This window comes from Ascaphus truei, chromosome 8 (genome assembly GCF_040206685.1).
Source record: "Ascaphus truei isolate aAscTru1 chromosome 8, aAscTru1.hap1, whole genome shotgun sequence".
Taxonomy (NCBI): Eukaryota; Metazoa; Chordata; class Amphibia; order Anura; family Ascaphidae; genus Ascaphus; species Ascaphus truei.
Genome location: NC_134490.1, coordinates 50,991,785 through 51,014,492, shown reverse-complemented (window position 1 = coordinate 51,014,492; position 22,708 = coordinate 50,991,785). Strand labels below are relative to the sequence as shown.

At 47.3% G+C, this 22,708-nt stretch overlaps 1 protein-coding gene across 5 annotated transcripts in view; it reads left to right on the top strand.

The window, feature by feature from the left end:
* Window positions 1-22,708, top strand: part of AFAP1L2 (actin filament associated protein 1 like 2) — a 113,545-nt gene that overhangs the window by 57,075 nt on the left and 33,762 nt on the right. For all 5 annotated transcript variants that reach the window (XM_075611965.1, XM_075611968.1, XM_075611967.1 and 2 more), the window contains 2 exons: window positions 117-194; window positions 2,050-2,153. In XM_075611965.1, the coding sequence (XP_075468080.1) occupies window positions 117-194; window positions 2,050-2,153 (182 nt within the window). The remainder of the gene's footprint in view (window positions 1-116; window positions 195-2,049; window positions 2,154-22,708) is intronic.

Genomic DNA, 22,708 nt, shown 5'->3' with positions numbered 1-22,708 from the left:
GTGCCACGCCATGCCACGCTCATTCATGCTCACGGATGACAGTATTTCCTTTGTCTACACGTTTATTTCCTGAACACTGTTGTGTCCGTGCTACAGTCTCTCTTTCCCGTCTACAGGTTGCGATGAGGAATATATCTACATGAACAAGGTGGTTGTGACAGACAAGAAGGGAGCACAAGGAAAACTTGAGAAAGGTACCGATACGGTTACAATAAAGTCTGGCGCTGAGTTAAGTAAACCCCCCAAGATTATAGCGCAGTATATTGCACTGCCAATAACTTCCAAAACAGAGATATTGGCGGTGCAGCATGGGTTTTTTGCTGTGGACATACCTGAGATCCTATATAAGGGGTTTGAGCGCACTGTCTTTAATTAATATGAGAACAATGCAGTGGGAAATTAGTGGGGGAAAAAGCGCTAATAATATAAATTGGTGAACGATATACTGATACAATTCCAATAGTCCTTGAAGTCCGATAGGCTGCCTAAAGAGCCTAGCTGATTGTCTCAACAACCAAAAAAACACCTGTATGGCGCCAAGGATGACAACCTAAGGCAGACAGCAAACTGATAGTACTTCCGTGGATCCTTCCCCGTCTGTTGTGCTGAAGCGTGGCTCCAGAATATTCTCACGGCACTCCAGCATGTATGTGGATAATAAAGACAAAAACAGGGCACTAATAATGCATTATCTTTAACTACTTAGTCCAGAGACAAAACAGTACTGCAATGGTAATGGACTGAACACTTCAGTGCTATGATAACATATTCCATATGAATATGATTTATTGAGTAAATAAAACAATAAAATACTGCAATAAAATACTGCAAAGTGAGCTGTGGTGTATATTTAGCTCCAATAAATCCTGATAGGACCAACTCTCCGGCAATGTAAAATTGAAATCCTACTTACAATTAGCCCCTCGAACTTGCACCTTGTAAGTAGGTTTCTTTATGACTGAAATCTCCCGGCTGTTTCTTCCGTGTGGAGCGGTGTCCTCCTCGTGTCCCTGATCTATGGCTGCACGCCTGGGGGTCAAACTCTACCTGCAAGGCTGCTCCTGATGATGTCACCGCTCTCTGGATTCAGCTACGGTGTCCCCGAGAGTCCAAAAATCACCCTACGTGTTTCAAGACCTCTCTGTCTCTTCATCAGGGGTATTGTGGATGATCAGTACAAGCTGATACTTATACCCAAACATCTAATCAAGTTAATATACTCCTGACAGTGTCCACTTAGTATAAAGTCCTTACAAATCGGGACACACATGACACAGTGTTTGAGCAACAAATCAAACAAACAGAACATACATGATGACCGCCAATGTATTTATACATTCTTAGTGACAAAATGTCCACAAGATATTCTAAACCTAATATGTTAAATGTATACAATTTTCACATATGTGTAAATGGTGTCAATATGCGTGAACAACCTATTGACACCATTTAACACATATGTGAAAATGTTATACATTTAACGTATTAAGTTTATAATATCTAGTGGACATTTTGTCACTAAGAATGTATAAATACATTGGCAGTCATCATGTATGTTCTGTTTGTTAGATTTGTTGTTCAAATACCGTGTCATGTGTGTCACGATTTGTAAGGACTTTATACTAAGTGGACATTGATTGAACACTATCAGGAGTATATTAACTAGTATATTATTCAGTACTGTTTTGTTTCTGGACTAAGTAGTTAAAGATAATGGACTGTTAGTGCCCTGTTTTTGTCTTTATTATCCACATACATGCTAGAGTGCCGTGAGAATATTCTGGAGCCACGCTTCAGCACAACAGACCGGGAAGGATCCACGGAAGAACTATCAGTTTGCTGTCTGCCTTAGGTTGTCATCCTTGGCGCCATACAGGTGTTTTTTTTTTGTTATAATATGAGAACAAGTCAAACACATGCCAGCATGATCTTGAATGAGAAGGGATAGACCATCATCTTCTGAGAACTGTTTTAAGTTCATTTGTGCCCTTGAGAAGAATTGCATTGCACGTCTGAGGATTTTCACATACTATATGGGGTTTTTTTTAGCTGAGGTCCCAAACCCTCCAGCCATGGACCCACTGACTAATGGGACAACAGGACACTCGGCACCACCGCAGAAAAGCCTTCCCGACCTTCCACCTCCAAAAATGGTAAGGCACTGCTTTAACTCAACTTATATTACCAATTATCTATGGTTCCCCACAGAGAATGGAGAAGCTAAGGGCAGCCATGAATGTCTGAGGCCCAGTGGGGGCAAATGAAGATCTCATTGCCTGAGCAATGGCTGTCTGTTGTGTAGTCACTCCATGCAATGGGACTTTGTGACATTGTCACAGTTTCCATGGTGGTGCTCAGCGGAATGGGACATTTGTTCGCGGCCGTTTTGCCGCTGGCAGCTTTTAAGGTAAGTTTTATTACTGGTTGGTGTAGGGGGTTAAATTTAGGGATTTTAGCGGTTAGGGCAGGGTGTTTTAAGGTAAGGGCTTAGGATAGGGGGGGTTTAGGGTAAAGGCTTAGGGTAGTGGGTTTTAGGGCAAGGGCTTAGGGTAGGGGGTTTAGGGCAAGGTGTCAAGGATTGGACTTCGGCTGAAGTGGATCCCAGTGGCAGGAACAGCAGGGAGCGAAGTAGGGGTCACAAGCAGAAATCAGAGGCAGGCAGCAGATAGCGAAGTCAGGTAACAAGCAGGGGTCCGAGGCAGGCGGCAGGTAGCGAAGTCAGGTAACAAGCAGAGGTCGGCAACGAGAAGACTGGAACAGGATGATAGCAATAGCTAGCACAGCAGTAAACACAGGAACCTTGCAGAAGCTAAGGAACCAGTATAAACAGGCTAAGAGGAACAGGAAAGGGAGGTTTATATAGGCAGGCTGAGAGGTGGAGCACAGGTGCAGAGGTGTCAGGTATCAGAGTCTGGAATGTTCCTTAGTTTAGCAGCAGCACTCCCGGTGGGCAAGTATAGGTACTGCAGGCTAGAACAAGACATTGAGAGTGGCAGCAGTCCCGGTGGCCAAGCATGGGAACAGCAGGCTAGAGAATATGACACAAGGGTTTAGCGTAGGGGTTTTAAGGGTAAGGGCTTAGGGTGGTGGGTTTTAGGGTAAGGGCTTAGGGTGGTGGGTTTTAGGGTTAGGGCTTAGGGTAGAGGGCTTAGGGTAGGAGGTTTAGGGTAAGGGCTTAGGGTAGGGGGTTTTAGGGTAGGGGGTTTTAGGGTAGGGGCTTAGGGTAGGGGCTTAGGGTAGAGGATTTAGGTTAAGGGCTTAGAGTAGAGGGTTTTAGGGTAGAGGGTTTTAGGGTAAGGGTTTGGGGTAGAGGGTTTAGGATAGAGGGTTTAGGATAGAGGGTTTAGGGTAAGGGCTTAGGGTAGAGGGCTTAGGGTAGGGTCTTAGGGTAGAGGGTTTAGGGTAAGGGCTTAGAGTAGAGTGTTTAGGGTAGAGGGTTTAGGGTAGAGGGTTTAGGGTAGAGGGTTTAGGGTAAGGGTTTAGGATAGAGGGTTTAGGGTAAGGGCTAAGGGTAGAGGGTTTTAGGGTAAGAGCTTAGGTTAGGGGCTTAGGGTAGGTGTTGTAAGGGTATACGGTGGTGGGTTTTAGGGTAGAGGGTTTAGGGTAAGGGCTTAGGGTAGGGGGTTTAGGGTAAGGTCTTAGGGTAGAGGGTTTTAGCGTAAGAGCTTAGGGTAGGGGCTTAGGGTAGAGGGTTTAGGGTCAGGGCATAGGGTAGAGGGTTTAGGGTAAGGGCTTAGGGTAAGGGCTTAGGGTAAGGGCTTAGGGTAAGGGCTTAGGGTAGGGGTTTTTAGGGTAGGGGGTTTTAGGGTAGGGGCTTAGGGTAGGGGCTTAGGGTAGGGGCTTAGGCTAGAGGGTTTAGGGTAGAGGGTTTAGGGTAAGGGCGTAGGGTAGAGGGTTTAGGGTAAGGCCTTAGGGTAGGGGGTTTTAGGGTAAGGGCTTAGGGTAGCAGGGGTTTAGGGTAAGAGCTTAGGATAGGGGCTTAGGGTAAGTGTTGTAAGGGTATAGGGTGGTGGGTTTTAGGGTAGAGTGTTTAGGGTAAGGGCTTTGCGTAGGGGTTTTAGGGTAAGGGCTTAGGGTAGAGGGTTTTAGTGTAAGAGCTTAGGGTAGAGGCTTTAGGGTAAGGGCTTAGGGTAGAGGGCTTAGGGTAGGGGTTTTAGGGTAAGGGCTTAGGGTAGGGTGTTTTAGGGTAAGGGCTTAGGGTAGGGGTTTTAGGGTAAGGGCTTAGGGTAGGGTGTTTTAGGGTAAGGGCTTAGAGTAGGGTGTTTTAGGGTAAGGGCTTAGGGTAGGGTGTTTTAGGGTAAGGGCTTAGGGTCGGGGGTTTTAGGGTAAGGGCTTAGGGTAGGGGGTTTTAGGGTAAGGGCTTAGGGTAGGGGGTTTTAGGGTAAGGGTTTTGGGTAAGTGGTTTACTTACCTTAGCGGCCAGCAGCGAAGTGGGCGGTGGTGGCAACTTCCAGCGATGAAGTGAGTCACGGTGAAACGGCCATGGCCAAATGTCCTAGACCGGTGCTCAGTTTGCCGTTAGCCCGGTATAGTCACAACTTAGAGCTCCGTTCTCTCTCTCTTCCTAAGGCTGCGCTTATAGTGCCTTGTGACGGCAACGCTCCAAAACAAATGCATTGTCGCCGTCGCAAGCGTATATTGTAAGCGCGACACGACGGAGCGACCAAAAATTTGGTAGCCGGTCAAATTTGATTTTTCAGAGGCTGTCGCCACATGTGACAGCCTCTGAACCAATCAATGGCCAGGTCGCTAGCGACGTCGCTGCAAAGCAAAATTCAACTTTCGCGGGTGGCGACGGGTGACGTCATCCGTCGCGGGCACTATACGCGCGGCCTTAGTCTGGATGACGCTCAGTTAATTACAGATGGAGATGAATAATATTGTCGTTCCACGGAGAGACTTATTTTCAGTAAGTATGCTGCTGCGGTGCTTCTCCCGGCAGGACCGATCTAACTAACCGGGACAGGCACCGCAACAGCAAGTACGAATGAGCCTGCGAATAAGCATCGGAACCGCTACCAAGGTGCACCTCCTATTCAGCTGGTGCTTTTACTGGGGCAGACTTTGGCTTAATCGTAATAGCGCTGTAAGAAATTCCCTCCCCATCCCGTTCATTGTTACTCCCCTTGTCAGGGCTTCTGAGCTAGGGATGCTACGGACCTCTGACTCACCTCCCCCTGCTCCAGCAGTAACGGTGGTATCTATTCTTCACAACTACTAGTATTGTGATACTCTTAGTGGACTTTCTTTAAAATCCTCTGAGTACATTTGGCATATACATTTTGCCGTTTCCTTACTGGACGGGGGGTAACTGGTTACACTGCAGGCAGCAGCCAGGTCTGTTGAATTTAACCCCTCAGGTAACCACTACCTGTAGGGCTTTGCTTCAGGCAACCATTCTTTTACTCAGTAGCACTGTTTACTCTTGAGAATTGTATTGCAACTATCTAGCAATACCCGTCTCCCCTCACCAGGCTGCAATGCATTTTAGTTGCACTGTTTGTACAATGTGTCCCCCTGTATTTTACTATGTCCACGAGACCGAACAAAGTGTTTTATTTTATCCTTATCCATTTACACACTTTCATTTGCCCACAGGGCATCTATTCTGTAGTGTTCGGGGTCTAGTTTTATCCACTACTTCTACACCCTACCCACTAGTGTTCCACCAGACCGGCGTCCCACTGCCCACCCAAACCAGGATCGATTAGCGAGTACACAGAATTGGGGGCTACTCTACTGCCTACTCTCCACCTCTGGAGCGATTCTCTGGCTGTAAACCCTGTTTTGCAACATCAATTTAATGCCAAAGCAGCGGTTTAGCGGTTGATGCACAGCTCCCGTAATCATCTAAAAGAGCAGACAGACGGCTTGCGTTCCAAATAGTTATTAATCTGTGATAGGAGAAACATTCCGTCTATTTAGTAATGTTTGTGAAATATTACTTCCTGGAATGTTGTTGTGTTATTTGAGCACTGACAGTAAATCATTTTGCAGATTGTTACAAATGTTATCCTCAGCTGATAAAGATTATCTATACAGTCCAAGGTTATTTTTAGATTTTTTTTTTCTTCCTCATTACTGATCACTTTGTTGTGAAATTCCTCCATGTTTAAGAGTGATTGATGTAAATTAATATTTGCACGGGCAACCTCCGACTCCATAATTAAGTATTTTCCCTTTTTTTTTTTTTTTAAAGGAAACATCCGTCCTAGGATTACAGTGTACTAATAGTAGTGACATGTTTAAGGGCTTAAATCTGTGTGTTTGACTCCTTGCTTTCCAAACCCAGGCAAGCTTTGAATATTTTTAAAGTGTCTTTTCAAAGATAAACGTACACTGCTCCTGTAATCTCAAAACCCAAATCCACCACATCATATATATTGTGTCAAAAAGAGTGCAACTATTATTGTAACCTCATGTATAGAACAAAAAGTAAAAAGGCCATAGTGCTACATCTAACGTGTCATATTATATACTGTAATTATATACTTATCTGTTAATAAGTGTAGCCCTTTTTGTGGACCGGCCGACCCACCCAATATCACATTGGCCCCTCGTGGTCTAACCGGTCCCTTTCCCTGCAACACACCTGCTCTAAGGGACTACTGGTACTGCATAACCTGTGTGGCTCCAGGAGATCTGAGCCTCCGCTAGCTGGGAGCCTGGGGAAAAACCCTTACCCTTACTTGGTGCAGCGCCTCCACTTACCCAGGATCCCCCGTGAGGAAAGATAGCCCTGAGTAAGAAATACAATAACACTTATAGATAAACAATACTAACTCTTTACTTAACACACATATAACACATTACATAACATAACCATAACCAGATGCTCTACCCGCATCACATCAACCCAATGTCTGGTGTACCCCAACCAAGTGTCCTGTGATCACCCCACACCCAATGTCTCGTAACTCCTACGGAGGTCGTGGGTGACTGCGCAGTCACTATTTAAGCTAGGGCCCAGTTGGTGCACTTAGAATATGGAAGATACCTTCCGAGCACTCCGATGCTCGGGACCGCAACACACTTTCTTCTAAAAGGGTCAGACGTCCGTCTGATCCTTTTCCAGGTACTCTGCCGGTGGACCCCAACGAGGGTCCCACCGCTCCACGGGAACTGCAACCGGATCACGGCAACACCAACCGCGTGGGAACAGCAACCGCCGCTATCCCTATCACTAACCACTGCTAGAGCGACAGCAACCCTAACCTAGGGCCTGTCCCTGAAGAACCGCAACCTGGGATGGCTTGGGGAAAACTCCTAGGGCCTGTGGACAATAACCGCCCCCCTTCCCCTAGCTACCCAGTCTAAACTGTATCTGCTAATCCTAGCAGCCTAACCCACCTGCAGCCAACATTCAGCTTACACTGTCAGCCTGCAGGGATTCACACCGTGCACACACACACGGCACGCACTGCGCACAGCACATGCAGCGACACACACCCAGACAGCTGCAATCACACACAGCCACCCGGATCCCGCAGCAATCCCACTGCTAGCACACCGTGCCTCTTTGACAGTGCCCACAGTACTCTCCGCTGTGGCACTACCAAACCAGCACTTCCCACACTCAAGGGTCACCTCCCTAGCTAAGGCGTCCCTCCTCAGTCTAAGGCGTCCCTCTTCAGTTACCCCCTACCCTTACCCGGGAATTGGGGCCTGCCTGGGGATCTAGGGAGAACCCTTACCTGATGCAGGAGCCACGCGCTCCCTGCACCCTTCCTACTCCTTCCTCTGCTCTGCCTGACTGCTGTTGCAAAGCCCGGGAAATGTATCTCTTTTCCCGGGCTGAGCTTCCTTCAGCCCTATTGGCCACTAGGGAGCACCTGACCTCTGCCTCCCTAAGCCTCCTGGGAATTGTAGTTCCCAGGAGCTGCCTAAAGCATTGGGGCCGCGTGCGCGCTTCCCTCGTGCATGCGCGAACCCCTAATGGCCGCCTCAACCTTCCTATTCCCTGTCCTGCCCTCGCGCGATCTCTCTGGGGCCTTCCCTGCACTTTGTACCTACTGCGCATGCGCGAGCTAACGCGCAATGGCGGCGCACTCTCCTCCAGCCGCCGAGCCGGTGGCAACGCGATCGGGGCCCTAGCGACGGCCCGATCGCGTCCCCGGCAACCGGCCTGCGCCGCTCCCTGCACTGGCCCCCACCCTCGCGAAGTGCCGGCGGGTCCGTCAAAGCCTCCGGCGGCACCCGCTACCGCACGGCACTCGCAGAGGGGGGCCAGAAAGAGAAAATTTACATCAGGGCTACATTCTCCCCTTCGCAGAATCCCAACGGCCTCGCTTGGGTAGCAACCGTAGAGAGAATTATATAATGGAAAATACATGGCATAAATCACATCACATGTAACATGCATTTTGTCATCAATACTCATATGGATACCTGAGGCCAGCTGAGTCTCAGATTGGAGTGCCCCTAACAGACTGGGTGAGGGTATCCCACCTTGACTCCTGTGAGTCTTTTGGAGCTCAAGACCTGTCCCTTGCACCAACCCACCTTCTCCCCCTCGCAAAAAAAATAGTAAGGGGTCCGGGGTATTGACCCTTTCCGGTTCCTCCGGTCTCGTCTCACGGGAGACAGGGAGGCTCAGTCTCTTTCCTCGATCCACCACATGGCGAACATAGCGCTCCATCGCGCACCTGGGAGAGGCCACAACTACCAGAGCGGTCTCAACAGAGTCTTTGTCCGCTCCAACAATCCCTTTAACGGTGACTTCGTCCGCGGACGGCACCACTTCTTCGGGTAGGCCCGTTTGGAGACTCCTCGTGCAGGGGTATGTGTCGCTCCGGTCCGCTACACCGGATACCTTCATGAGGTCGGATTCGTTCCATAATCCGCAGAGATCTTCTGGGGGAGACACCTCCACCAGGACGCGATGACGGGGTGAGCCCATCGCCCGGGTGACCCTACCTCTGGAGTCACCAGGCTCCACGATCACCGGGGAGCTCACACCCGACACCCCTGGGGCAGTCAACTTACCCCGGTCGGTATTGGCGGGTACTGATCCCACGCCTGGGACCGCTGGTACCTCGTTGATAGGCCGGACTGGCCGTTGCAGGGCACACGGGCCCACATCATGGTCTGGATCAGTTGAGGCGGTTGCCTCGGTGACCTCACTGGAGTGGTCCGCCGGCAGGCGCATCACCACGCTCGGTGGGTCGCTAGAATCATCACACATAGGCGGGGGTACAAGCACCTTACCCTGGCCTTCCGGAATCTGGGGTTCTGGTCTCGGTGGTTCCTGCTCGGGAACCGGGTCCGGAACCGACATCGGGGGTTCCGCCATCTGGAGCTCCGCCTTCAGCGGCTCCGCCTCAGCGTCTGGCAAGTCCACTTGGGCACACGGGCCCTCCACCACCTCCATCGCTGAAGTGGACAATTCAGGAGCGGCTTCACCCACCTCGGTAGCACCATCAGGCGCCTCTTCCTCCGCAGGTTCCGCCAGCAGAAGTTCCTGCTCCTCCATTTGCACGTCCCCTTTGAGAGGGTCTGCCACAGTGGTCTGGACACACGGGTCCCCGGAGGCCTCTGGAATCAAAACAAACTGAGGACAAGTATCAATTACTTCAGGAGCGAGGTCCGGCTCCTCCTCTTCTTCATCGGCTGGTTCCGCCGCCTGGGGCAGGATAGGCTGTAGGAACCCTGCCCCGCAACAATCACATGGAGGCCCCCACTCCAGTGCCTCCCTAGGACAGTCACAATTTGTCATAAAACACTGGATACTCGGTTCTCCATCCAACTCGATGTTCTTGAAGTCGAGCGGTAACTGCGACAGGGCTGCTCCCGAGGCACAGGCTTTTTGCAGGCAGGGACACGCTAGCACAACTCCATCTATTCCTGGCGCTCGCCAGGACACATACACATTGCGGTGTAACCCCTGGCAGTCTATTTCTTCCTCAGGGGAAGGACACTCCATTTCTACAACAGTGTCCCCTCCCACTGGCCGTTCGGTAGGCTGCGGCAGTTTGGGTTGCAGGGTTGGTACCCTGCAGCAGCCACATATACGCCCCCAAGCCAACTTACAAGACGAGCAGCCACCTTGGTTACAAAAACAGTCTAGGTACCCCTCCTCGTTCACGTCTTCCAATCGCATTTTTACCATGCACGCCAAAGTTTTAAGGTCCATACTACCCCAGATGCTCAAGAATTGTATCGTACATGGACACAACAAAAAGGATACGCTCCCAGCCCTGGTCTGCCAGGATCCATACGACGGCGAGCAATTTTCTCTGTGTCCAGTACTCTCTTTCAGGGAATGGTGCGAGCTCTGTACTGAGTCACTCACAGTGTGGGGGCGGGGCTCGGGTTTTCCCGCCAGTCCTGGATGACTGTTGGCAACATTTTCCCGCGCGGCCGGGAACTTAGCACGTGGCTTCCTCCGCCTTGAGGGCTTCCCCATGGCGGGACAAAAGTAGGACACAAATTTAGAAAAACATGTACAGGGCACCCCAGGTCTGATATCTCAGCAGCGCCTCCAAATGTAGCCCTTTTTGTGGACCGGCCGACCCACCCAATATCACATTGGCCCCTCGTGGTCTAACCGGTCCCTTTCCCTGCAACACACCTGCTCTAAGGGACTACTGGTACTGCATAACCTGTGTGGCTCCAGGAGATCTGAGCCTCCGCTAGCTGGGAGCCTGGGGAAAAACCCTTACCCTTACTTGGTGCAGCGCCTCCACTTACCCAGGATCCCCCGTGAGGAAAGATAGCCCTGAGTAAGAAATACAATAACACTTATAGATAAACAATACTAACTCTTTACTTAACACACATATAACACATTACATAACATAACCATAACCAGATGCTCTACCCGCATCACATCAACCCAATGTCTGGTGTACCCCAACCAAGTGTCCTGTGATCACCCCACACCCAATGTCTCGTAACTCCTACGGAGGTCGTGGGTGACTGCGCAGTCACTATTTAAGCTAGGGCCCAGTTGGTGCACTTAGAATATGGAAGATACCTTCCGAGCACTCCGATGCTCGGGACCGCAACACACTTTCTTCTAAAAGGGTCAGACGTCCGTCTGATCCTTTTCCAGGTACTCTGCCGGTGGACCCCAACGAGGGTCCCACCGCTCCACGGGAACTGCAACCGGATCACGGCAACACCAACCGCGTGGGAACAGCAACCGCCGCTATCCCTATCACTAACCACTGCTAGAGCGACAGCAACCCTAACCTAGGGCCTGTCCCTGAAGAACCGCAACCTGGGATGGCTTGGGGAAAACTCCTAGGGCCTGTGGACAATAACCGCCCCCCTTCCCCTAGCTACCCAGTCTAAACTGTATCTGCTAATCCTAGCAGCCTAACCCACCTGCAGCCAACATTCAGCTTACACTGTCAGCCTGCAGGGATTCACACCGTGCACACACACACGGCACGCACTGCGCACAGCACATGCAGCGACACACACCCAGACAGCTGCAATCACACACAGCCACCCGGATCCCGCAGCAATCCCACTGCTAGCACACCGTGCCTCTTTGACAGTGCCCACAGTACTCTCCGCTGTGGCACTACCAAACCAGCACTTCCCACACTCAAGGGTCACCTCCCTAGCTAAGGCGTCCCTCCTCAGTCTAAGGCGTCCCTCTTCAGTTACCCCCTACCCTTACCCGGGAATTGGGGCCTGCCTGGGGATCTAGGGAGAACCCTTACCTGATGCAGGAGCCACGCGCTCCCTGCACCCTTCCTACTCCTTCCTCTGCTCTGCCTGACTGCTGTTGCAAAGCCCGGGAAATGTATCTCTTTTCCCGGGCTGAGCTTCCTTCAGCCCTATTGGCCACTAGGGAGCACCTGACCTCTGCCTCCCTAAGCCTCCTGGGAATTGTAGTTCCCAGGAGCTGCCTAAAGCATTGGGGCCGCGTGCGCGCTTCCCTCGCGCATGCGCGAACCCCTAATGGCCGCCTCAACCTTCCTATTCCCTGTCCTGCCCTCGCGCGATCTCTCTGGGGCCTTCCCTGCACTTTGTACCTACTGCGCATGCGCGAGCTAACGCGCAATGGCGGCGCACTCTCCTCCAGCCGCCGAGCCGGTGGCAACGCGATCGTGGCCCTAGCGACGGCCCGATCGCGTCCCCGGCAACCGGCCTGCGCCGCTCCCTGCACTGGCCCCCACCCTCGCGAAGTGCCGGCGGGTCCGTCAAAGCCTCCGGCGGCACCCGCTACCGCACGGCACTCGCAGAGGGGGGCCAGAAAGAGAAAATTTACATCAGGGCTACATAAGCAAGGGTCATTTAGTTCAATTAGTTGGCCAAAGTATCTTAAGCCTACAACCACGTCACAGTATGGCCACGTCACAGTATGGCCACGTCACAGTAGGTCCTAAAACTGCTGCACCTGCAGAAACCTCCCATTACCTCTCTAATGGGGGGGGGGGGAGATCTGTCTTTAATAGACTGGTCATTTACAGGTGCTTAGCAAGCACCATGTTGTTTTACCAACCAAAATTAACAAACACACACAGCCCCTGTAAACTCAGAACCCAAATTCAGCATCATATATAAAAGATTGTTTGATTGACAACTACTCTTCTTTTATAGGCTCCAAAGAATGAATTTGTGCTTAATTTCTCAAGCAGTCAGATATTTGCTTTAAGTACTGTATGGCTACATTGGTAAATAATTGCTTTATTAAACCTATGTCAACATACTTTTTGTTGTCTGCTTGAAGGATTGCACCCTCAAGCAGTGCTGTTTAAGATAGATACACGTAATAAACCAACATAAGAGATGTCGTTTTTTTACGTGTGGTCTCAAAAGCTTATATACAACTGGAAAAAAATAACTATCATACTGGTCTAAGAACCGATATTATAACCCACAACAAACTTACAGTTCTCCCAATCAAACTTTGCACATGGATTCCGTCCAATTTTATATTTACTTTTTGTCCTTTATAACTTAATACTGTATTATGCTATGGAAATACTATTGTTTTTTTAATAAGTACATATTTGCAGTGGCTACATCTGAGTATAGAAGTCAGATTTAGATATAGAGTTAGGGTGGCAAGCTTGTAGGATGCCAAAAAAACCTTAAGGTTTCATTAACAGCACAGACACTGACCGGCATAGAACATGCTGAACCAGTGGCCAGCCCTGGGATTCTCTTTGGAACGTCTTGGGATGCAGATGTTCTAAGATTTTGCTGGGCTATATTAGTGTGTTTAACACAGGGAGGAGGAGCAGCTGTAATGCAGACGTACATGAGCCCCAGCCGTGGGAAAACACAATTTAACTTCTCTTGGTTATTGCACGGAACTAATAAAGGAATGTACAGTTGGGAAAACCCAGCAGAGAAAAGACAGAGCATTTCCTGTGCTTGTAGACTGGTTGTTGCATTTTGTCAGTTGGGAGCTTTTGGATAAGTAGCAGTACAGTACTAGTTAAATGGTGCTTATGCACAATTAGAGAGGGCAGATTATTTCTGATTATTTCTTATTAGTTTACAAAGTCCTCTACGTTGTCTCTCCTGGGATATCAATATAAAGAACTGAACATGGGAGTTTCTCAAAAAAAACATTTTTTTCAGTGTTACCTGTAGGCATTTAAGGAAGCACAACCATTAAAGAATTGCACTTTTTTTGTATTGTTTTATTACAAAACTTTCTTAGTGGCACTGGGACTTCAACAATAACTATTTCTACAGCAGCAAACTAGAGCTGGCAATATTGCAAAAAATAGGGATTTGCAATTTAACGCTGTGAAATTAAAAGCATGAATGGAATGACATGAATCCTTCCAAAGTAAGCGTGGGAAAAGAATTATAACAGGCAAATGGGTTACATTTTCTCTTTTGCACATTTATGATTTGAATCCCATTTCATCCCTTTGAGCCTTTATATTAGAAACTCCACACTGAGCCGATTCTCAACGAAAAGCAGTGTTTTTAGAGACAAAAATGGATATGGTGTCAAGTATCATAAGCTGCATTTCTCTAAAAACAGTTGAAGATTTGAATTATTTGACTGTCTCTTTGCGTCGATGTATCAAAGTGCTTTGCTCCATTTTGACTCCACATGTGCGTTTTAGGGAGTGGGTACAGGAGGCTTTAGGGGAGGAGGTGGGGCAGTATTATAATGAGATTTGCCCTCAACTTGGTGCAGTTTTCCCTTGTTCTTGTGGCAAATAAATCCACCAGGATTAATTGGTGTTAACCTCTGTTTCTAAGAGATCAGCGCAAAATGTAACAAGCAAGAATAACAAGCAATGCAAGATCATGCAAATTCATATTTTTGCTCTGAGTTTGGAGCTAATTCCTGCTTGATAAGTACCTCTCTTATGTAACCCGCTGCAGGCAGACTTGTGGCACTAAATTCAACAACATGATTGTGAATTTACTTCTGTTAACATCAGTTCATAACATTCATTTGCCTCCATTAAACCAGTGAAACATCATGCACTTTTTTTGTTGTAGGATTGATCAGAGGGTCTGCGGAGCTGAACCCCATTAATTTCAGCTTTGTATTGTATGTCTTTATTTATATAGCGCCATTAATGTACACAGCGCTTCACAGTAGTAATACATGTGGTAATCAAATAAATAACAGATAATATAAATAACAGATCATGGGAATAAGTGCTTTAGACATAAACGTAACATTAAGGAAGAGGAGTCCCTGCCCCGAGGAGCTTACAGTCTAATTGGTAGGTAGGGAGAACGTACAGAGACAGTAGGAGGGAGTTCTGGTAAGTGCATCTGCAGGGGGCCAAGCTTTATGTATCATGTGTTCAGAATATCCACAGTGCTATTCATATGCTTCTTTATGCAAGTGTGTCTTAAGGTGGGTCTTAAAGGTGGATAGAGAGGGTGCTAGTCGGGTACTGAGGGGAAGGGCATTCCAGAGGTGTGGGGCAGTCAGTGAAAAAGGTTTAAGGCGGGAGAGGGCTTTAGATACAAAGGGAGTAGAAAGAAGACATCCTTGAGCAGAACGCAAGAGTCGGGATGGTGCATAGCGAGAAATTAGGGCTTAGATGTAAGGAGGGGCAGAGGAGTGTAAAGCTTTAAAAGTGAGGAGAAGAATGGAGTGTGAGATGCGGGATTTGATCGGAAGCCAGGAGAGGGATTTCATGAGGGGAGATGCTGAGACAGATCTAGGAAAGAGTAGAGTGATTCTGGCAGCAGCATTTAGGATAGATTGTAGGGGAGACAGGTGAGAGGCAGGAAGGCCAGACAGCAGGAGGTTACAGTAATCAAGACGGGAGAGAATGAGGGCCTGAGTCAGAGTTTTAGCAGTCGAGCAACAGAGGAAAGGGCGTATCTTTGTTATATTGCGGAGCAAAAAGCGACAAGTTTTAGAAATGTTTTGAATGTGAGGGGCGAATGTGAGAGAGGAGTCGAGTGTGACCCCTAAGCAGCGTGCTTGGGCTACTGGGTGAATGATCGTAGTTCCAACAGTAATGTGGAAGGAGGTAGTAGGGCCAGGTTTGGGAGGCAGTATGAGGAGCTCTGTTTTAGCCATGTTGAGTTTAAGGCGGAGGGCCATCCAGGATGATATAGCAGAGAGACATTCAGAAACTTTGGTTTGTACAGCAGGTGTAAGGTCGGGTGTTGAAAAGTATATTTGGGGACCCCCTGCTTCAGGAGATACTTATCTTGGTAGGGGGTGCCTGTATCTCTGTGGAGTTTAAATGTCTAGGTCACGCGGGCTAATAGGAAGCCGCAAGAAATTATGTCACAGCTTCCTATTGGCCTGCGTGACACAGGACATTTAAATATTGACATTTCAAGGCAGCCATCTTCCCTGGCTGCAGGCATACAGGCACCCCCTACGGAGGTATCTCTGGAAGCAGGGGGTCCCTGGAGCTGAAATTAATGGGGTTTTGCTCCAGAGACCCCCTGCTTCAATCCTAGAACAAAAAAACAATCACAAACAAGATGGATGTAGTGCAAGGTATTTTGCTGCTTTAAGCAGCACTCACTTAAACTAATATGAGGGGCAATAGTTATATGAAGCAAGAGGAGGGTTTGAAGACTGATTTACACAAACATATAGTATAATACCCGCTTGCTGCAATTTTTTCCCACATTTTTATGTGCCAGTTAAACTGCCAGGTCTGTGCTGGAATTAGCCTAGTCGGGCCCCAAAATGTTTGCGAAATGTATGAAACAAACGGGGGTTTTGTATCAGATTCTCCCGTTCGAAAAAACAATGCATAACTGGGGCAAATTCTGGGGGGATTTTTTACAATATACACCAGGTTGAACGTGGCATAAGAGTTTGACACAGTATCAAGTATTTTTGGGGCGCACATACATTTTTTTAGTCCATCTGAGCATTGTGGGCATCTCACGTTTGCACCAATATCCCCATCTAAAAAAAACATCAAAATGTTTGCCACCTAAGGCCGCGGTTATAGTGCTGGCGACGGCGAAGGCAACGTGACCGATGACATCACCCATCGCCATTAGCGAAAGTTGTAATTTTTTTTTAGCAACGTCGCTGACGACAAGGCCAGTGACGTCACGAAGGGGGCAAGCCACGCAATCTGATTGGTTTAGGAGACAGTCACATGTGGCGACTGTCTCTAAAAAAAAATCTAATTTAGCCGGCTTCAAAATTTTTGGTCGCAACATCGCTCCATTGCCGTCGTGCTTACTATAAGCGCTGGCGACGGCGTCAATGTATTTATTTCAGAGCGGCGTCGCCATCGCAAGTCACTATAAGCGCAGCCTAAGGCGCACAATAGAAAGAGAAATGTTGGTACATAGACGCGCACACACGTGATACATTTCTTGGTGTTCGTGCGCCAATTGAACATAAAAAATGTATTTCACAACGTTTGTACATTTCGTAGCAAAAGGTTTTGGGGCGGGATAGAGGAAAGTGAGGTGCTCATAGCCCGATAGCCCATACACTCCCTGTGTTTTTCTGGGGGGTTTGGGAAACATGTCACATTGTTTTATTTCCTCTCGGACATTGGAATCTTTCCCTGAACGTTTCTATGGGAAAACGTTTTACTGTTGCTTGTTTTGGCGGCCGCCATATTCCTTCTCTCCCCCCCTCCCCCCCCCCCGGAGATCTGTATCATATGAAGCGTACATCGCATCATTAACTCTCAGAGAAATGCGTCTCTTTCTTACAGGCTGATGCCAATGAAGGTTAATAGTAAGTATCCGTGTTTTATTCCGAGTTGTAATAGTTTACGATTGGGAAAAGCTGCTCTGAATCACAGGCTCCTTGTGACTTTGGGCAGGTCACTTAACCCCTGACATTCAGGCATCAAAAGTAGAATGTAAGCTCTGTGTGGCAGTCTCATCGTGGATCACTTATCAAAGTTTCCTGGTTCCAAAACCAGCGGAAATGTGTAACAAAAAAGGCACTGTATTCATTCATTTATTCAAAAGAAGAAAAAAAAACTACAAACTTTAATTTCAGTTGGACTTTTTAGGGGGAGAAATCTGGAACAGTTTTTTTTATTCGAGTTTTGCTGCCAGGAGACTTTGCTTAATAGAGCCCATTGTGTGTGCAAAATTCAATCTATATTGCTATATACGAAAAATACTATTACAATATAACATTTGATTTCATTTAAAATCTCCCGCTCTTTGGCTATTATTCAATATGCTCGGAAGTCCTGTCTCTCTGCGAGCTGAACTCTATATATCTATATATCTATATAGAGAACTCTGAAGCAGAAGTCTGCACTGGTCAACATTTTACTTACTTTAAGAGATCTCTTGCCGCCCTTTCCAAAAGCTGGTTTTATTTTTAAAATCGAATGCTTCCTTCAGGAGATATAAGCGTTTGGAGTAATAAGTGTCCGGGAGGTTAAAATGAAGCTCTCTCCAGAGTCCAGTGCAGTCCAAAGGTTACCATGGCAGAACATGCCTAGGGGGCAGAACTCTCGTTATAGGAGTTAAACTCATACAGGCTTCTGAGGGGTATTGTTGCTTTGAGCAAAGAAGTGGAAAAGGAGGTTGTAAACACCACAAATTGGACGTATCCAAGATGGATTTCCAGACCAAGGTGTAAGGTTAATGGGTTTAGTCTATATCCAAAGACAATAGGGAATGTTTGCGGAAAATTACCCGATCGGCTGCTTCTGCAGATATAAAATAAGTCTTATGCCTCTCCCTTTTTGACAGCAATAGCTCTATGTTTTCCAGGATAGCCAAATTCAGAGGTAGCCCAGCTACTTTGTCTATTATATATATTTTTTTTAATCTGTGGTTTTTGAAAATAAAATCTTTAAAAAAAAAAACGAATCCTGATCATGGAATTGCAGGGCGGTTCCCTTAATCAAAATATGCAAAATAAGTGCAGTTGTGCACCTTCAATTCTGCAAATCTGCATTATTGGAGCCCAAATCTCTCACTATAGATTTAAGTCTAACATTGCTATCCTGATGCATTTAATGCCTGCTTCCCTGGCATGGGCTGAGCGCTTCTGAAGGTTACTTGAGGAATGCATTTTTGGCAAGTCACGGCGAGGTTGGTATCTACGGATTAAGATACAGTTGCAAAGAATTAGCTTTCAACCTAATTGCATCACAGTCTTTATTCTATTTTGTAATAGGCAGATAAATAGTGATGGAAACATTTTTGTAAGGACTGAAAACTGCCATGTAACTCATCACTTATAAAGTACAGCTCATGTTTCCGAAGTTGGATCTGAATGCCTGACAAACTCAGTAACTGTAACATGGGCCTGAAGAAGATACAGTACCTGCTTGTGTCCGGGGCCGCCAACAGAAATCTTGGAGCATGGACAAACAAGAGGTGCAGAAATGGGATCACAGGCAGAATTGTGTGTTCCTGGAGCCACACTACAAAGCACTCCCTCTCTCTCATGCCTCCCTTCCTTGGATGGGAGTAACGCCACCTTTAGGTATGACCTAACTAACATCAGGTTAAATCCCTGTGTTTAACAGACCTCTGCGGATACGCAATGTTGTACTGTATTGTATGTCTTTATTTATATAGCGCCGAAAGTGTACTCAGCGCTTCAAAAAGAATACAGTACAGGGAATTATAATTATACAATAAGTGCAGCAAAATCAGACAATAGGAAAGGAAATCCCTGCCCCGAAGAGCTTACAATCTAAGAGGTTTAATGGGAAACTTACAGAGACAGCAGGTGAAGGAGTAAGTGCTGTAGATGGCAGTGCTTGGTCACAATGGGTGGTAGGAGTGACTGAGTGTGGGACAATAGCCATGAGTGCAGGCTATTGGGATGCTTGATTTGTGGGGTAAAATTTAAGGAAGGTCAGTGTTAAATGAAAAGGTTAACACCATTTACAGGGGAAGAGGTGGCAGGGAGGCATGAGTGAGATCAGGTGTGTATGTCTGGCTTCAGGCTTAGGGGAGATCCCCAGCAGCAGGAAGGAGTAGATAGAGGGTGTGAATATTAGAGGGAACACCTCTTTTGCATTATTTAGCACTAACAGCCGTTATACTTACTGTAAGACCTTTTTTTTTGCAGCAGAAAACAGCACTTAAACTGCGTTATTCGGCCTTTAAGATACGTTAGCAGTTAACTAGGCGCCAACTTTGGTAACACCTTGTTAAGTCAGTAACGGACCTCTGTGGATCCGAGTGCTTTGACTTCAATGCAACTCCAGTATGGTTTCCTAAGCGAGACTGCACCTTTTATGACTTAGCTACTGTATAAATCGCTCTCACCACAGAAGAAGTCAGGCATTGCAAGTGTACCCACAGTCGCTTTTCAGAGCCACGGGCAAAGTAACATGTTACATAGCGGCTAACCACCCACCAATGGTCATGGGTTATTTATTGTCTCGTTACATTACTCTCTGTCCGTGACATCATTTAGCTGTGCACGGGTTTTGCTGGTTTGGAACATGGTTGTGTTCAAGCCCTGTATAGCGGTACTGAGTATTGTGGGTGCAGTGAAGTATCTTCAGCACAGACAGAGGCAATTCATATTTGACTTTGCACAGTGAGAGCCTTTATTTTGATTTCTTAAAAGCTAAAAGCAGCCGATGTTGTTCAGGGGTGAACTTATCCTTACAGGGCAAGGCTGGAATCTCTCAGCTCTTTCCCAGATACATTTCAGGGTCAAATTTCAGCTTTTAAAATGCCCTCATCTGAAATGACAAACTTCTAAGTTAGAGTTTTAGAGAGGAAATGAAGGGCAAGAGAAAATCCCAAAAGCCTTTTGATGTTTTCCAGTTATTGCTTTGTCGCAGAGCCGAGAAGATACAGAATTGGCAGATTTAGTTACAAAACATTATGTTGTAACATTGTTTTGGTTGGGACACAGAAAAAAGCGGCCGCCATTGGGACTTTTCCAGGTGTAATGCCTCGTTTATACTAGAGTCGGCAGTGAGTGAAACCTGCACTGCCGGCTGAAGGCGTGGCCGTGACGTCATGTGAGCAGTTCGGCCCCATTTGATGAACCGCTCACGTGACGCGGGGGTGGCGCAGCTGTCTCGCAGGGAAAACAATTTCGGAAATGTTTTCAAAAATCGCGCGCCTGGAAGCTGCATTCGTGCGCGCGGTCGCACACACTGCGTGCGCCTTCATTGATCTCGATATGTTTTTCTGGCATCGTGCGCACGCGCGCCGCCTTTATGAGCACGGCCTTACTCAGCCGACTACGCCGTCTCTTGCATTGCTGGAGCATTCATTTCTCTTAGGTCTGAGCTGCCAACAGAATGAGCCGTATTGTCTATTCCAGCAGTTCTCAAACCGTGGTCGCACGGGTCCTTACATTTTCATTAACTCATATCTAACGCCCAGGACTTTCTCCATCACATCAGTCATGAAGGTTGGCTTGTGACGTGTTCCTAGTTAGACTCTCGTCCATACATATTGACATACATATTTATATATTCTATATTTGTTAATGTGTTTATGAACAAAACTAAGTATATACGGTGGCCCCAGACACAATTATTAACATTAAAGTGGCTTGAGACGGGTAATGTCCTTGACAAGTACAGTAGGTTCTGAAAGTGATTACACATATCATAATTAAACAAATGCTAGAAATGGGAGGATAATTGGTATGAAAGCTGAGTGCTTTCACCCCTGTGTGTGTTGTGAGGTAGGAGTGCACAAAGGGAGGGCTCAAATCCAGTCCTCAAGCCCCCCAACAGGTCAAGTTTTCAGGATATCCCTGCTTCAGTACAGGTGGCTCAATCAGTGGCCCAGTCTTTGACTGAGCCACTGATTGAGCCACTTGTGCTGAAGCAGGGATATCCTGAAAACCTGACCTGTTGGGGGGGGGGGGGGTTAAGCACTGGAGTTGAGCCCCCTGCACTAAGGGGCTCATGGCAAAAGAAAAACAAAATTTAAATTCTCCAAGAATCTCCTTCCCTTGTGTACCTGTATGTATTAGGGTAACGTAAGGTTTCCATATACAGTAAACAGACTTTTTGATGTAGGACATGCAGGAAACTTGAACTCTCCCAGTGGTCCTTCGGATGCTGGAAATGCAGCAAACTTGTAAATACGGCTTCAAACATTTCATATGAATGTTTGAGTCAGGTGAGGTTTACATAATACTGATAAAATGGGCAGAAAGAAAGGCAAGATACATGCCATTAAATGTGCGCGTCAAGACATATTTCATTACTCATTTTACAGTCTGTGCCAAATAACCCATGTCACTTTGATGCTAGCAGATGAAAATTGTCTTCATATATTGATGCCAGGAGACACACTTATTGCATAATATGCGTATATTCAACGCAACACTTCTTCAAGTTCCACATATGGAGTGGGGTATGTCAGTTTCTGATGGGAGATCACCATCACTGATCGCCAATAATGTATATTTTTTAATACACTTTTTTGGTGAAATATCTGTAACTGTGCTGTGCATCCCTCCGCGGTTTTCTTCTTGCTCCAGTTTTGTAACAGGGATAGATACAGTTATAATGAAGCTCCATGCTATTAAGTGTAATAATTTACAGACCCATCAGCACTGAAGAGGTTATCCTATGCTAGAATATTCAGTGCCAAATCCCCCCCTCCCCCCTCATTTCCTTCCACTTTGTATCAAACATCGCTACAGCTCTGAGTCATTTAGGGAAAAACATACAGAGATTTGATCTGGAAGGGTCAGCTCCCATCTACTCACAATAAAATAACTCACACAGGACGGGACTGGTTCCTAATTCCCACACAGCTCTTCTTAACCCACAGAAAATAAGCAATACCTTCCTTTTCAGCGGTGACTTCATGGTGATGGCCTTTTATTGACAACTTTGTACACAGCGCTCCTTCCCAGACACACTGACCCCATATAGTTAGGGATGCCAGTTGTCCAGTATTGAACCAGACTATCCTGTATTTTGACCCTCTGTCCAGTAAAAAATGAGAAGTAATACTGGACGTGTATGTGTATACTGGTGTTACCTCTCTGGACATAGTGACCTGACCAGCTTGGGGGGCTGCAGAATTTCCCCGAGCAGAGAGAGAGCAGGGCTGTTGCTAGGGGGCTCGGCAGTTTCCGCCATCCTGATTGGTTGCATTAACCAGCAGCAGCCAATCAGGAGGAGGTGTAAGGTCTGGGGGTGGGGCCAAGGAGGGGAGGAAACAGCATGGAGCAGAGAGGGAGCAGAGAGGGAGCAGAGAGGGGTCAGAGGGGTGTGTATTTTTTTCTGTTTTGTCCTGTTCTGTGTGTGTGTGTGTTTTCTGTGGCTGTCCTGTGTGGGTGAGAATGACAGGGAGGGTGAAGGGGGGGCGAGAATTACAAGGAGGGTGGGGGGATAGTATTACAGGG